General features: G+C 43.7%; 1 protein-coding gene across 1 annotated transcript; it reads right to left on the bottom strand.

Moving 5' to 3' along the window:
• Positions 1–116: 116 nt before the first annotated feature.
• Positions 117–14803, bottom strand: plcg2 (phospholipase C, gamma 2). Its single transcript, XM_020040500.3, has 32 exons — positions 14519–14803; positions 11239–11436; positions 10868–11017; positions 10616–10709; positions 10473–10520; positions 9981–10065; positions 9616–9696; positions 9348–9391; positions 9160–9232; positions 8929–9030; positions 8488–8606; positions 7999–8084; positions 7768–7885; positions 7447–7615; positions 7119–7214; positions 6839–6922; positions 6531–6700; positions 6129–6329; positions 5721–6021; positions 5490–5558; positions 5252–5361; positions 4728–4824; positions 4500–4566; positions 4000–4175; positions 3142–3244; positions 2727–2930; positions 1687–1826; positions 1463–1574; positions 1167–1334; positions 996–1084; positions 713–909; positions 117–612 (listed from the first exon to the last, which is right to left on the bottom strand). The coding sequence occupies exons 2-32, from the start codon at positions 11426–11428 to the stop codon at positions 570–572; spliced, it is 3786 nt and encodes a 1261-aa protein (XP_019896059.2). The 5' UTR covers positions 11429–11436; positions 14519–14803; the 3' UTR covers positions 117–569.

Genomic DNA, 14803 nt, shown 5'->3' on the forward strand with positions numbered 1-14803 from the left:
ATAGTTATTTATAGGTTCTCCCCAGGTTGTCATACGTAAATCAAAAGGCCCCGCGCTCAGGATCAGTGCCAGCAGATATGTGAAGCTCACCAAATGAAGTAGACAGGCACAGGTCGTATTTTCATTGAATTTATAAAAATGACTTGAAGAAACAAAAGAAAATCTAAACAGATGTATTACCAAAGCAACATAGCTAGAGCATAAAGGTGTGCTATGAAAATGACCCCTTCATTATCAGTAGTGAAAGAATAGATTTGCTGTGAGGAAAAAAAACAAGAAACAAACAGCATTCCAGTAACACTACTTGATGTCCCTACCTGCAACTCCTGTTCTCTTTAAAAACCTCAGAGGAAAATGGAAATGATCATCACGATGCTGTACAGAGCGTCTTACACTGTTCATCATAGTAACCATAACAGAAACAAAGAAATGCTAATAAATGTTTTTGAAATCAGCAACACAACATCCATGATGCAATCCCTGGGGAAAAGGTGTCCGGCCCACATTCCTCTCTTGGCCTTGGGTTTGGACCAGTGTTTGGGAGGAATCCACAAACTCAGGATGAGTCCTCAGGAATAGAATCTGCTGTTGTTGATTTTCTTCTCCTTTATCCTAGGAAAGAGCAGCGGACCGGACAAGCGAGTATGAATGTGTTCCCTTGATCATTGTGACACCTCTTATGAATCATGAACAGAGCTTAACCCGGGCCTACTTCTGTCGGCAGGTGTCTTGGATCTTCTCTAGCTGTTTCTCGTTGGTGCTAAACTCTCTCATGAGGTCATCACGGACCTGGGGCAGGGCTGAGCGCTGAAGGCTGGTGTGGGTGTCGTACAGGAAGAGCTCGTTGCTTAACTCCGCCTGCCTCCTCCGCAGTTGGCTGGATGATGAGTACAGCTCCTCCTCCGCTTTCTGAATGACAAATGGGCGCAGAATTACAAAGAAAGCCACTAACTCACACCGGAGGCTGTTTACAGTCAACATGCAGTGAGTCTCACCTCCACCTGCTGCATGTCGATGTAGACGAGCAAAGAAGCCAGCTCTATGCTCTCATTGAAGCCATTCTTCAGAGGAACAGACCGATAGCCTAAAAGACACGGGACGGTGTGTGAATGTATCAACGCCCATAGCAGCCTATTGGACTCACGCGGTGCCGGTGTCTGTCTTACCAGAGCGGATGCCCTTCACAGGGAAAGTAGCCTGAGCCAGGAAGTTGGGATCTGAGAACATGTCCTCCTCGTTCACCACAAAGCGTAGGAAGGTCAGTTCTGGCTCGTGGATTGGGAACATGACAGGCTCTGGAGGTGCCTTCCACACTGGGTTCAGCCCGTTGTCACCTGGAACAAGGACGGAACCAGTACGAAATATGACTCAGTCCTTTCTGAAACAACACAAGGGTTTCTTCATTTTTTTCAAAAGGCATTGCAGGAAGCATGTCACATCCGTTCCGATCCCCGATCCTTACGATAAACGATGGTCTTGAACTTGTTCTCCTCTGTGTGTCCTAACAGCTCTGTCTCCACGAAGGGGCTGGCGATGCTGCGGCCTGGCTTGGGGAGGTGTCTGGCAGCTATCACCTGCAGGGGGCAGCACAACAGACTCACTGATCAACTGCAGTCAGTATATCATATGAGAGGGAAATGACAGGGTGAAAGGAAAAATAATACTAGACAGTGAGCTCAGCCTTACCCGAACAGTAAGGGTGAACTTGACTTTCTTCTTCTCAATCTGCGGATCGTAGCTGTCGGATCGCATCATCTCCGGCTGCAGAACGTAGCCTGTACGTCCGTTTAGACTGAAGAGGGCGCTGTTGAGTTGAGTGTACTTATCTGGGGATGCAAACAAACATGATCATCACTGCTACAACGAGCTGCAAATGCTTTTCCATATTTTGGTGAAAGTTCCTCTGTCGTCTCGTCTTGTCTCAATCTTTAAAAGGACAGTTCACTCAAATTACACAGCAACACATTGATGTGCTCTATGGAAAAGGTATGACAGCAATCTACGCTTCGGTTAAAAATGTTCTGACATTGTTTCGAATTTGTACTTAAAGTATCAACAGATTTATTGTGGCATTTATGCATGGCATTAGACAACCAATGGTTTTGTTTCATTTAAATGTACTTCGGTGCATAATCCAATTACCAGTCAACTAATATGGTAGCTTAATTAATCAAAATAAATGTGACCTTTATGACAATATTGTGCCCCCAGTAGATTAGCATATAGAAAACATCACTTTCCATAAATTAGGATTCTTTGACAGAGGTTCCTCATGCACCTCCTTGGCAGTAACGTCAGTGACATTAAATGGTGGGTCATAGATGATATAAGTAATTAAATGTATTTAATAGCTTTCTTTGCATTGATGTATGCTAAATATAATAAATACAATTTTCACTGTCGAGCATTTCAAGAAATAGTTTCAAGAAATGGCTTGTGCCACATCTCACTGGTGGCACAAGCCAATTTCTGCAAACTCCCAGTAGTTTCTACAATTCTTCTAAACAGGTGTTGCAGTATGAAGGATGTTTTATTGATACATTAAAGTTACTTGCAGTTCCCACCACAATTCAAGCAATATAGATTTTTTTACAGGAAACTTGCACCATTTTAGCAGTGGAAAAAAAAGCAAGGGAAACTAAACCAATGTATGGATGTCTGTCATACCTGGCTGACATCGTTCACAGGGGTGAACCATCCCTCCAGCCTATGCTGGTCAAACCCACCTGCAGTCTGGAAGTTGAGCGCCACCATGTGGCAACCGCAGGCCCACAGAGGGTAAGGGTCATAGTTCGAGGAGTCAACACGCTGGCCCTTGGGGTAGATGCGACTCAAGGCCTTGCGGTTGTACTTCAGAAATTGTGGGGTTTTGTTCTTGGCCGGGACCTTGTTCTCCACAAAGGAGCGGATTTCTTTGTAGTCATAGTTCCCTGTGGTTGAGAATGGGCGGACTTGAAGTGTTAATCAGACTATTACCAATATAAGAGAATCTACCAAATCTGACTGTTTGAGTAGGGGGACATGCTGTAGGAATAGTTCAGAATAGATTATATTAAACTTGAAGTCACACAATTGGAATGGAATGTAAATGGATGAATGCCACCTGGTGGTCAATGAGGGGGTTGGACCTGAAAATCCTACCAAAGCGTTCCTTCTCCTTGCTGCGAGGCTGGCAGTACACCACCAGATCAGACATTTCCATAGCAACTTCTTCATTTTTTTCCACCTCCTCCTGCTGCTTGATCTAAAAAGAACATGATATCACAGGACAAACAACAGCTTTCTGTCAGCATGACATCACAGGACAAACAACAGCTTTCTGTCAGCATGACATCACAGGACAAACAACAGCTTTCTTTCAGCATGACATCACAGGACAAACAACAGCTTTCTTTCAGCATGACATCACAGGACAAACAACAGCTTTCTGTCAGCATGACATCACAGGACACACAGAAGCATTCTATTAACATAATATCACAGGACACATGACAGCTTTCTGTCAGCCTGACATCACAGGACACACAGAAGCATTCTATTAACATGATATCACAGGACACATGACAGCTTTCTGTCGGCATGACATCACAGGACACACAGAAGCATTCTATTAACATGATATCACAGGACACATGACAGCTTTCTGTCGGCATGACATCACAGGACACACAGAAGCATTCAATTAACATGATATCACAGGACACATGACAGCTTTCTGTCGGCATGACATCACAGGACACACAGAAGCATTCTATTAACATGATATCACAGGACACATGACAGCTTTCTGTCGGCATGACATCACAGGACACACAGAAGAATTCTGTCAGCATCACATCACGGGACACACAGAAGCATTCTATTATGATATCACAGGACACATAATAGCTTTCTAACAGCATGACACCACAGGACACATGATAGCCTTCTGTCTGCATGACATAACACATTCCAACTTTCACAGGACACATGGAATCGTATAGATATTGCACAACGAGCCTCTAACTCCATGTTGTGCTTCTTGGTGATCTCTCTCTGAGTGATGTCCCAGGCCACCTGGTACCACTCAAACAGGTCTTCCAGGGACTCTGCTGCAAAGTCAAAATGCATGCCACTGTGGTCCTCGTTTATCTGCAGTGTCAAGACATGGGACTTCCCATTCTTCGCTGACCTCACTGAGGGGGGACAAAGGAAGCATGGAGAAGAGACAGTTAAATATTTACCATGCCCAGTAAACTGTGTACAGGACTAGACCACATATTATGTACACTTGAAACAGTATATTTAGCTTGGTCCCGAGGCGGAGGTCAAAAACATTCATAGTATACTGTTGATACAGTGTGTTTTAAAAGCAGTCGTCAATGTGATGACCCCCTTCTGAGGGAAAACTAGGGGCTCTGGACATATGGGGTGTTTATCAGATGAAGACAGCCTGTTTGGTATATACACAATGTGTTTGGACAGCATGGAGAACGGATGAACAGAAATGATGTACTCACCAACATTACACTTGGAAATGTCCACGATTCCTTTGCACATATCGCCCAGGGGGTTATCTTCCATGACCTGTGACATACAGGCAGTACACTATAGATCTCTGAATAGACTGGTCATGTAAACATACAGCACCGATGCATCAACACATTAACAGAATGACCACACACACACACACACACAAGTACTACTGTGAAGCCATGACGAAGTCTGACAATTCCTCCTGCTCCTACCTGCTCCTTTGACTCAGCTGTCATATTGTGGAACACTTCCTCGACGTAGTTTGCTGGGAAAAACTGCTGCACCTTTCCCCCATAGTCACCTTTCCACCTGTTGGGAGCAGGAAACAAGACATTTAGGTTCTTAATCTAATGAGGATCGCATGAATGTTGCAATGTTTTCCAACACTTAGACTTCTATTAGATTACATTTCCAGAAACCTCCCCCCACACGCTAGCTGAAGGTGTAGTAAGTGCTGTGTTATATTACTGGCTTTAGAAAACCCCTCAATCGGCAATACAGATCATGTGAAACCAGGAATACAGATCCTCTACAACTAGTGTGACGTCAGGTCAGACCGAAAATGACCATGTAAAATGTCAGCTCTGGACAGAAACATGGTTTAACACAAACACGGCATACGTCAAACTATTCTGATGGAGTTTAAATTAACAATTTCCTGGCCATCCTCAAGTCAATGGAGGCCCTATTGGAGGTCTGCCCAAGCCAGTGGAGGTGAAGCGTATGTATGTCTCACCATCCGTCGCTCTCTTTGGACACGTTGTGGATCAGAGCCCCCTTGCAGAAGCTCAGTTCGTCAGGTCTCATGGCTCTGTAGTCGTACAATGCTTTAATGGTGCTTTTAGGCTGAGGTACAGACACAATACAGGAAGAAGGACATAAACGCATTAACCCAAACTACACACTGTACACATTTTACATTGGACTTTTTGTATGCAGTGAAAGAGACACGTCGTCATGGTATCAGAACCTACCAGCGATGGCTCGATTTCATTTGGCTCCACATACATCTTGATATCATAGAGCGAGGCGGAGTCACTTTCCTACACAGACAAACAATTGCAAAAACTTATCAGGGAACATCCTATATTTAACCCTCCCCACCTCCAACTGCCCCGCCACTCCCCACCCCCAACTGCCCCGCCCCTCCCCACCTCCAACTGCCCCGCCCCTCCCCACCCCCAACTGTCCAGCCCCTCCCTCACCTTGCTGAAGTGGTTGACCAGTTCCAGCGTGACAGGGTAGCGTAGTTTGATCTTGCGGTACAGAGGCTTCTTACGGAAGTAGTTGACCAGCTCCACTAGGCTTTGGAACTCGGTGGTGGTACCCAGGACGTACATGGCGCCGTCCTTTTGGATCCGACAGTGCTTGACCTTCCCGTCGCCTCTGAAGGTGATGGCGTACGAGTCGCCCTCCTCTCTCTGTCTTATGAGGAAGGCTCCGTCCCGGGGAATCCTCAACAGATAATCCTCTGCCTCCCCTCTGCTCAGGTTACTGTAAAACCACCTGAGCAGAGAGAAAACGCACACGCATACAGGATCAGTGTGTGTGTGTGTCTGTGTTTGAATGTTTAAATTCAGATATAGTCCATTTTGGGAGATTGTGAAACTCACCCTTCCAGTAGGTGTGGGTTGGGCCGAGGCACAGCGTCAGTGAGTCTGAGGTCGAAGTCGTGGCAACGGAGTGGCATCTCCCGGTAGTGCTGGATCAGTAAGTACACACTGGGGAAGTGCAGGTTGTCCGTCAGGAAGTAGAAGGTCTTATTTCCGTCTGAGCCGGAGCGAATACGACAGTGCTGGACTCTCCCACTGCGCCTACAGCAGAACACAGCGACAACAGCCCTCTGTACAGTATTCCAGGCAGTGTACACACACACACACACACACACACACACACACACACACACACACACACACACACACACACACACACACACACACACACACACACACCCACACACACACACACACACACACACTGAGGAGGTCAGCCTAAGTGGAGCCAAACCAATGTACCAGAATGAGAGAGTGAAGTCTGTCACAAAGGTGTCACTCTCTCGGACCAGGAAGGTGCCGTCCCTGCCTCCTGACTCGGCGCAGAACTCCTGCAGCAGCCTCTCTGCTGTCTGACGGCCCTCGCTCATTCTCCCATGGAACCAGGGCTCTGACGTGTGGAGATCTGAGGACTACGCCAGGGAGGGGAGGAAGGAGAGAAGAGAGGATGGCAGGCAGGAGGAAGATGACAAAAAGTCGGAAAAGATGCGGTATACACAAATGATCATCGGTTTATCGGGATCAGAGCGGAAGTATTTCTCATTTTGTACCTTCCTCTGTGGTTCCTCTTCCTCTTCCTCCTCTGCGTAATAAAGTTTATCATCTGAAATCACACAGTAGTGCTTGTTCCATCTCTACGGGGGGAAAAACAAATGCAATGTTTGAGGAGTCGACTTTAAAGGAAATAATTAACCACAAAATATTGGCAGCCATCACATTATCATGACAAAAATACGATAATGATATGCATTTGTCCTGGGCCCATTGTGAGAATCAAAGCCACAACTCTGTTCCAGTGCCATGCTCTACATACTGAGCTGAACAGGTTACCTGGTCCACTGGGTCCCAGATGTGCAGGTCACCTTGCTTCTCTCCCTTTCGGAAGTCCTTACGGCTGATGCCCCCCTCCACACTCAGTTTCTTGTGCTGCAGGGGGAAGGAGGGGGAGGAGTTGGAACAGCTGAGAGACTTCTAAACACTTTATCTGCATATTCTAAAGATGTGCAGATAAAAACTGTGACCTGGACCCCCTGACCTTAACCCTCTGGCCTGGACCCACTGACCTGGACCCTTTCACCTGGACCCACTGACCTGTGCCCTCTGACCTGAACCCCCTGACCAGAACCCCCTGACCAGAACCCTCTGACCAGAACCTTACCTTGAGGATGATCTTGCCCTTGAGCTGCGCTGGGGAGGGCAGTTGTTCAGCCATCAGTTCCACAGGGTCCGTCAGCAGCTTGTCCTGGAATACCTCTTTGAAGATACGAGCCATCTGCCTCTGCTGCTCCACGCAACAATGTTCCTCGATGGAGAGCACCAGAGGGTATCTGACACCAACAGACCAACAGCCTAACTTAACACAGCCACAATGCCTTAATACAGCCACAGTGCCTTAACACAGCCACAGTGCCTTAACACAGCCACAGTGTTCTAGAAACATCTACAGTGATCAGTGTTAAAGCCCCAGCATGAGACTCACTCAGATGTGACAAAGGCATGGTCATTGATGGCCTTCACCACGTCCTCAAACTTGATCTTGGTGGTCCTGGTCCAACCGTGATATATGATGGGTTCATTTGGTCCGTCCCAGCAGTCCACTACCAGGCCACACAACAACAAAATATGTAAATGGATACTTTAACAAAGCTGAAATGGGTCAGAGTCAAAGTGAGACAGGTCAAAACGGAGGTTAAAGGTGTGTAACACTAACACTCAACACAGCGGCATCCCAGACGCAGACAGCGCACGTAGGCCTCGGTGGACGACTCACTGCGGAGCTGATCTCCAGTCAGGTACCTGAGAGAAACATCACGCATCATGACAAGAAACACAACCTGGAAATAATCATAAGCCAAAGGGTTTCAGTACACAGGTTAACTTTACTGCCTTTTCTAAACACTGAACAATGATTTAAAAAAAATACTTTATTACATTCTAATGTGTTGTATTTTTGTGTTACAGTGTTGTCCAAATGTATTTGTTTTGTTTTTTTAGTTCTGTATTCTAGCATGGATTTTTTTTTGCATGGATTCTGTAAGTTTCTCAACTTAAAAAGGGATGTACTATTCCTTTCAGGTGGACATAAAATAATCTGGAAAAAATGAAATTGTAATTTCTAAAGTGTTGGAGTACAGATCCATAACAACCAAATGTGTCACAGTCCCAACACTTGTGCACGTCACTGTATGGCCATACTGACGTGTTGTGTGAGGAGTTGATCCAGTAGTGGGACAGTGGGTTGTTCATATCCAGGTTGCACACCTCAGAATATTTCTCATCCCAAATTGAGTTCTCCTTAGAGAAGAGGAAACTGAGGAACTAAAGTTAGAGAAGAGAGAGACAGGCGTTGGAGTTGTGATAACAATAACACAGCATTCTCTCGTCCTCACACCCTTCACACGCCACACACACCTCACACCCTTCACATGACACACACACACCTCACAACCTTCACACGACACACACACACCTCACACACCACACACACCTCACACGCTTCACACACCTCACACACCTCACACCCTTCACATGACACACACACCTCACAACCATCACACGACACACACACACACCTCACACACCTCACGCCCCACACACACCTCACACGCTTCACACACCTCACACACTCACTGTGGCCCACCTCGCTGACAGTGAACTCTGGATCATTGGTCTTCCTCATGGTGTCGTCTATGAAGGTGGTCATGAGCTCTCTGACCTGGTTCAGTTCACTGGCCCATGACTCCTAAGAGAGAGAGGGAACGGGTGAGGGATACAGAGAAGGAAAGAGTGAACAAAAGTAGAATAACATTATCATGTATATTTATACAAAAGTATTATTTTTTTTTTGACAACAGATACAGGTTGATTCTACCTTCTGCTGGTACAGAAGAAACCTCTGAAAATCCTGGAGGAGAACTGCTGAGGCATCAGGCTTGTCAGTGTTACTACAGTAGGGAACCACAGCAACATGACATCAACAGGATTCATGCAAACCAGTAACATTAAGCTGAGACTGTATTTTTGTGAACGTAGAAATTTATATCTTAATGAAAGACCCACCCCAAGATGAAAGCACAAGACTCTCTTTTAAACTCTTCCAGAATCTAAAGAAACAAACACACATTACAAACGGTCAGCAGCACAGACCCAAGTCAACAGAGCAATATCTTATCATGACAGGAAACCTGAGACCTCCTGATGTGTGTGTGTTTGAGTGTGAAAACATCTTAACAAAGGAAAGTACATGAGCTGCAAAAGGAGTGACAATGCCTAATTTGTGTTGAAAGCATTTTTTATTAGAGAGTAGTACATTCTTATACTGACTCACATCTTTCTGTTCAAACATTAGGATATTGTATAATTTATGAAACTGCTCAAAGTCCAGGACATCTTTCCGTGCCCCAATTTCCTGGAAAAGAAGAGGTCGGTGGACAATATTGGATTTAGAACACTACAATTAGTTTTATTACATGTTTTGATTATTTCAGAATTTGAGATAACACTTGAGTCCAAACACCATTCGATATAATTTAAAATAACAAAAGAATATCCAAGGCCTAAGATCTGACACACCAGTGTTCCAGGAGTCTGTTGAGACTGGCCTTGTCCAATAGAACACAACATCAGTATTGACACGCTCACTAAATACTTGGCAGATAATGGTAGTGTGATAAAAGAAGAGGGGTTGAGTACCGAGAACTTTTCTTTCAGGTAGCGTGTGCAAGGCACTTTGAAGTTCAGCAGTAGCAGAAGAGACTTCAACTCCTTCAATGAGATGCTGAGGAGAGCAAATTAAGAGAACAATTGATTTAAATGGGCACAGTCTGGTAGGAGTAATTGTGTAGCGGTCTAATGGGCCACATCTGTCAAAAACCTGAATTCCCTGTTTTCTTGACATAATGTGGTTAAAAATAAACAATGCCCTTTTGTATGAGATCTCTTTCAGAAACAAAATGCTGGAATATAGGATGTTTAGACAGGACGGAACTTCTGACACAATAGGTGATGTCAGAAGTAACTGATTAATATGGAAGTAACTGATTAATATGAAGAGCGTTCCAAACCTCCCAGCCAATCACAGTTACTTTTTCGCTTTCCCCTCCCCCATTTCCTTTCGATCGTTTAGACAGAAAACCATCACAGTAAGGCAATATTGTGACACAAGTTGGTGGACATTATTTTTACCTGTTCTTTTTAGTCTGATTAACTGAATACATCTGTTTCCTCAACCAGCTGGAGAAAAAAAAAAAAGATTTATTCAGAAGTTGTTATTGGTCATCCACATGACAGGCGTGTACAGTATGATGGGTTAGCACACGCGTGTTCACCTCTCTATGATATCTGGGGTAGGGGCCACCAGTGTTTCCTGTCTTAGTAACTCCAGGCCTGTCAGCCATTTCTCTGCATCATCCACACTGTCCGCTGTAAATCAACACAGACTGTTGCCATTACACCACTGATTATACAACGTAGCCTACTGCAAACCACACATATACAATCAATAAGCTGTCAACAAAATGCTGTTCTATGGCATCAACCAAACAGAAGAGCTGTCACATCCAGCAGCTTCAGAAACGTACCCCCAACACTCAGGGTGTTAAGTACAAACTGGGACCCGTAGAAGATGGTGAAGCAGGTATTTTCAGCGTGTTTATCCTTGCCATCTCTGAACCTCTCAAAGTCCTTGGAGTTTCTCCCTGGACGAATCTCCCGGATCTCAAACAGGTCCACTGAAACAGTAATCACCTCTGTTACCTGACTGTCTCACAAACTTAACAGAGCGCACACTCTCCCTCACACACAGCTGCATCGCTCTACACATTAGAGTTATTTTTTTACCTTTTCTCAAACTTGCAGAGAGTCCTATTAAGTTCTAAATGCATAAAGAGCCTGACTGGCAGAATCCCAAACTATCCCTTTAAATTAAAGGCAAGGCGTTAATGTTACTCACGGACTCCATCAGTTTTGTCAGCTGTTCGGGTCCAGGCCACCTGCCTAGTCTCCATGATGACCTGGACTGTGAGACGCTCAGCTTTCTGCCGGAACACTGTCATGACAACGCCCATCTCCAGGTCTCTCTTGATCAGACTCTTCTTGTACTCCGTCAACTCCCCACGCTGGCTTCGCCCCAGCCCAGCCATCTTTGCCCCTGCGGAATGTGCCCATAGCCTACTTAGGAGGGGTACAATGCTTTTACTCTGTCCAGGTTACCTTATCTTAGAAATTAATTAGATTTAATATTTAGTGGTTATCATGTCATAAAGACAACAAGGAAGCAAGTCAATTCATATAGCCGACCTTTGTTTGACCAATTCCATTTTTTCAGGAGGTGCATTGGCGTACACTGGCGGTATATACGTTTATTTGCATTGATGATTTGGTAGACATTATGAAAATATTTATAACATCTAGAAAAATGAACTAATAGTTAGTACCTGTAAAGTCTTGAGAAAGATATATTGCGAACAAGAGGTGTTGATTTAGACCTCTTTATAAGAAGACGTTACCTAATCTTTATTTATAGACTAAAAACTCCGGGTGCTCTAAATGATGAGTTACTCTTAAATGTCACGCTTTAGTTCTAAGAATAAAAATGTAACGCATTCTTCTTTCTCTTGTTTAGGATTTGAGACTCAGGGTTCAGAAGTTCTGTCCAGTGAGATCCTAATTTGGGGTTTTTCCATCATTGCTTTTCTATGATGTTGTAAGGTCCTGTGTTTTCTGTTTTCAGTTTCTTTGTTTCCCTAGTCTGTTTAGTGTCTGTTATTTCTGTTTATTGGTTATTGATTCAAGTGTTCTTCTGTTTTCTGCACCACCTGTTCCCATCATCTCTTGCCTGCATAGTTCAGTCTTGTTCTTACTGTCTTTGTGAGGTGTTGTTTGGTACATTATATATTTGAACATTAGTGTACCGACCTGTTTACCTTTAACTCAGATTCTTTGCCTGATTCCTTACCTGCACCTTAGCCTTTGACTCTAGTTTGATATTCAGCCTGTTTTCTGAGGACTCCTCTAGCCTGACTCTCCTGTACTTTTGCCTGACCTTTGTTTGTTCCCTGTATATGACCTTTTGCCTGTCCCTTGACCAAGTTACCAGCCTCCTCCTGTGGTACACTACAAAAGAAATACCTGCTGCACCCTGCGATTGAAACCAGCACTTCGTCTCCCATCATATTCATTACAGATTTATCGGAATTGGTTCTTGCACATCTATTACTGTAATTATAGACTGTTGTTATTGATCAGAATTGAATGACAATTGTTAAGTGTAATTACATTCTAGTTAATATTATCAGCTCATTGTAATTTCGTTACTGCAATTATATAATTATGATGTCACTCGTGATTGTTTTATGTGATTGGTTATGTTACAATGTGTGTACACCAGTGAAAGACAGCGAACCATGATTGAGGAGAATGGGCTCATATTAATAGACTGGAGTAAATGGAATTAAACACATTATACCCAGTGTGAGCTACCATACCATTTCAATCGCTCCTCAATTAAATTTCACCAGCCTCCACTGATGTATGCCCTGAGTTCACAATTTTTTTTATGCCTGATGAAGGTCTTTGACCCAAATGTAACACTTTTCTTATTAAATGACTAACACTTGCAAGCAGCCAATAGAATATTTATAACATGGAAACAAATGTAATATATACTGTAGCTGCAGGCAGCCATGGCCACGTTCAAGCTCTGGCAACAAGTTCCATCATCGGGACAAATTGGGGCATCTTACAGTTAGCTACGTGATTGCAAGACCAGGGTTTGAATCCTTCTCCTAGATTAGCCCAAGGGTCCAGTGGAGGGTGGTGCTATTGGTCATCATCGTTTAGTTTGGGGGATGGCAGTCTAATATGGCTGCCTTGCCTTGTCAAGGTAGAAAGCTGGAGAGTGTGTTCCTTCTGGCGCGTAAGGATTCTGATGTAGGCTTCCTGGTTGAGTGAGCAATGTGATAAAAAACCTGAATGGGCTTCGGAAGACACATCTTAAGATTCTCAACTTTTACTATTCCAAGTCAGTTGGGACTGAAGCAGGGACTAAATCATCTGGAGAAAAACATGGTGGGGGTCACTGTCCCGGGGGCATTTGGGGGACCATGGTATTAAAATGTTTGAAAAATCCTGTTCTATTTTGTTAAAGCATTCTCAGGCTGTATCTTTCTCACTTAGCTTCCCAGTAATACACATTGAAACAACGATACATACTGATCATACCACAAATTTTCCATACAGTGCAGTGATCAAGGCCAGAACAACTTTAGCAGACCTGTGGTCTACTTTCCAAACCACAACCTTTAACAAAAAACATCTCAAGTCAGTTTAAGTTGTAAAGTTAAGTCTTCTGCTGTGAGGGGACTTTTGTGCACTTTCATTTAGTCTTAAGGTAATGATGGAATGTATGGTTGTGTGAGCCGATTCCATGTAGCACTCATTATTTACATTGCAAATGAGCAGCAGGCATGGGTGATGGGGTTGACCAATACATGGTGAAGTATTAACCAAAAATTATTTCAATATGTTCCAGGACAAATATTTAGAGTCAACATGGTGTTTCCCCAAAAGGGAAACCCACCCAGGGTACAAAGTTTCCTGGCTGTAACACCACACAAAAAGAAAAAGTATAGCTAACAACAAAACAAACATAAGTGTGACTAACAGTTCAATACTTAATTCTAGAAATTAGGCATGTGGTAGTGTAGAACCTATCAACCCTGTCTCGGGTTGATGTAGGCCTACTCTAGGAGAGACAATGTCAATCATCAGGTAAAGTAACCTGGCCTTATATCTGCAACCGACATTTGTATTTTGTGTGTGTGTGTGTTTTAAATATGTATTTGTTGCTGTGTTTTTATAATCACAATTCTTATATTCTATTCTTATACTCCATTCTAATATTATATTCATAACGAGAATTGACGCAGCTTGTTGGACAAATATACATTCCAGAAGAAGATCAAATAAAACATGAAGGGGGTCCTAAATTAATAAAATGTTATCAAAAATGCAAAAGAGATATTTTTGGCATTCAGCCTATTCTAACAGAATTATTCACACACCAGAGACCGTAGCCCCACTGCATCCGTAATGGTCCCATTACGCCCGCATAAAATTCATAACCATTAACACTGCAGTTGTAACTAAAAGCGGATTTCCCCCTTGTCACTCTTTCACTTTGCTGTACATATTCACAGACAACAAAAATAGATAAACATTTTAAGACTTACCCAATAAATGAAACAATCAACGTTAAACTGTAGGGTATCCTCTTGCATTAATTCATGTTTTTATCGGGTGAGATTAGAAAAAGCCTAGTCTTTCATACAGTCCAAGCCCTGACGCAAAATGGTCAGTTCCTCTATTCGTTGTGAATGCTACAAGGAAGTAAAGTTAACTTGCATTATAGGCATAGCAGTAATAAAAAGATCCGGAAGTAGGCAACAGATGGTATCTATGCAAAGTCCCCTTGGACGCAAAAACATTTGGCAACACTGCATTTAAAGATTCATAGT

The sequence above is a fragment of the Esox lucius genome, chromosome 19 (assembly GCF_011004845.1).
Source record: "Esox lucius isolate fEsoLuc1 chromosome 19, fEsoLuc1.pri, whole genome shotgun sequence".
Classification (NCBI taxonomy): Eukaryota; Metazoa; Chordata; class Actinopteri; order Esociformes; family Esocidae; genus Esox; species Esox lucius.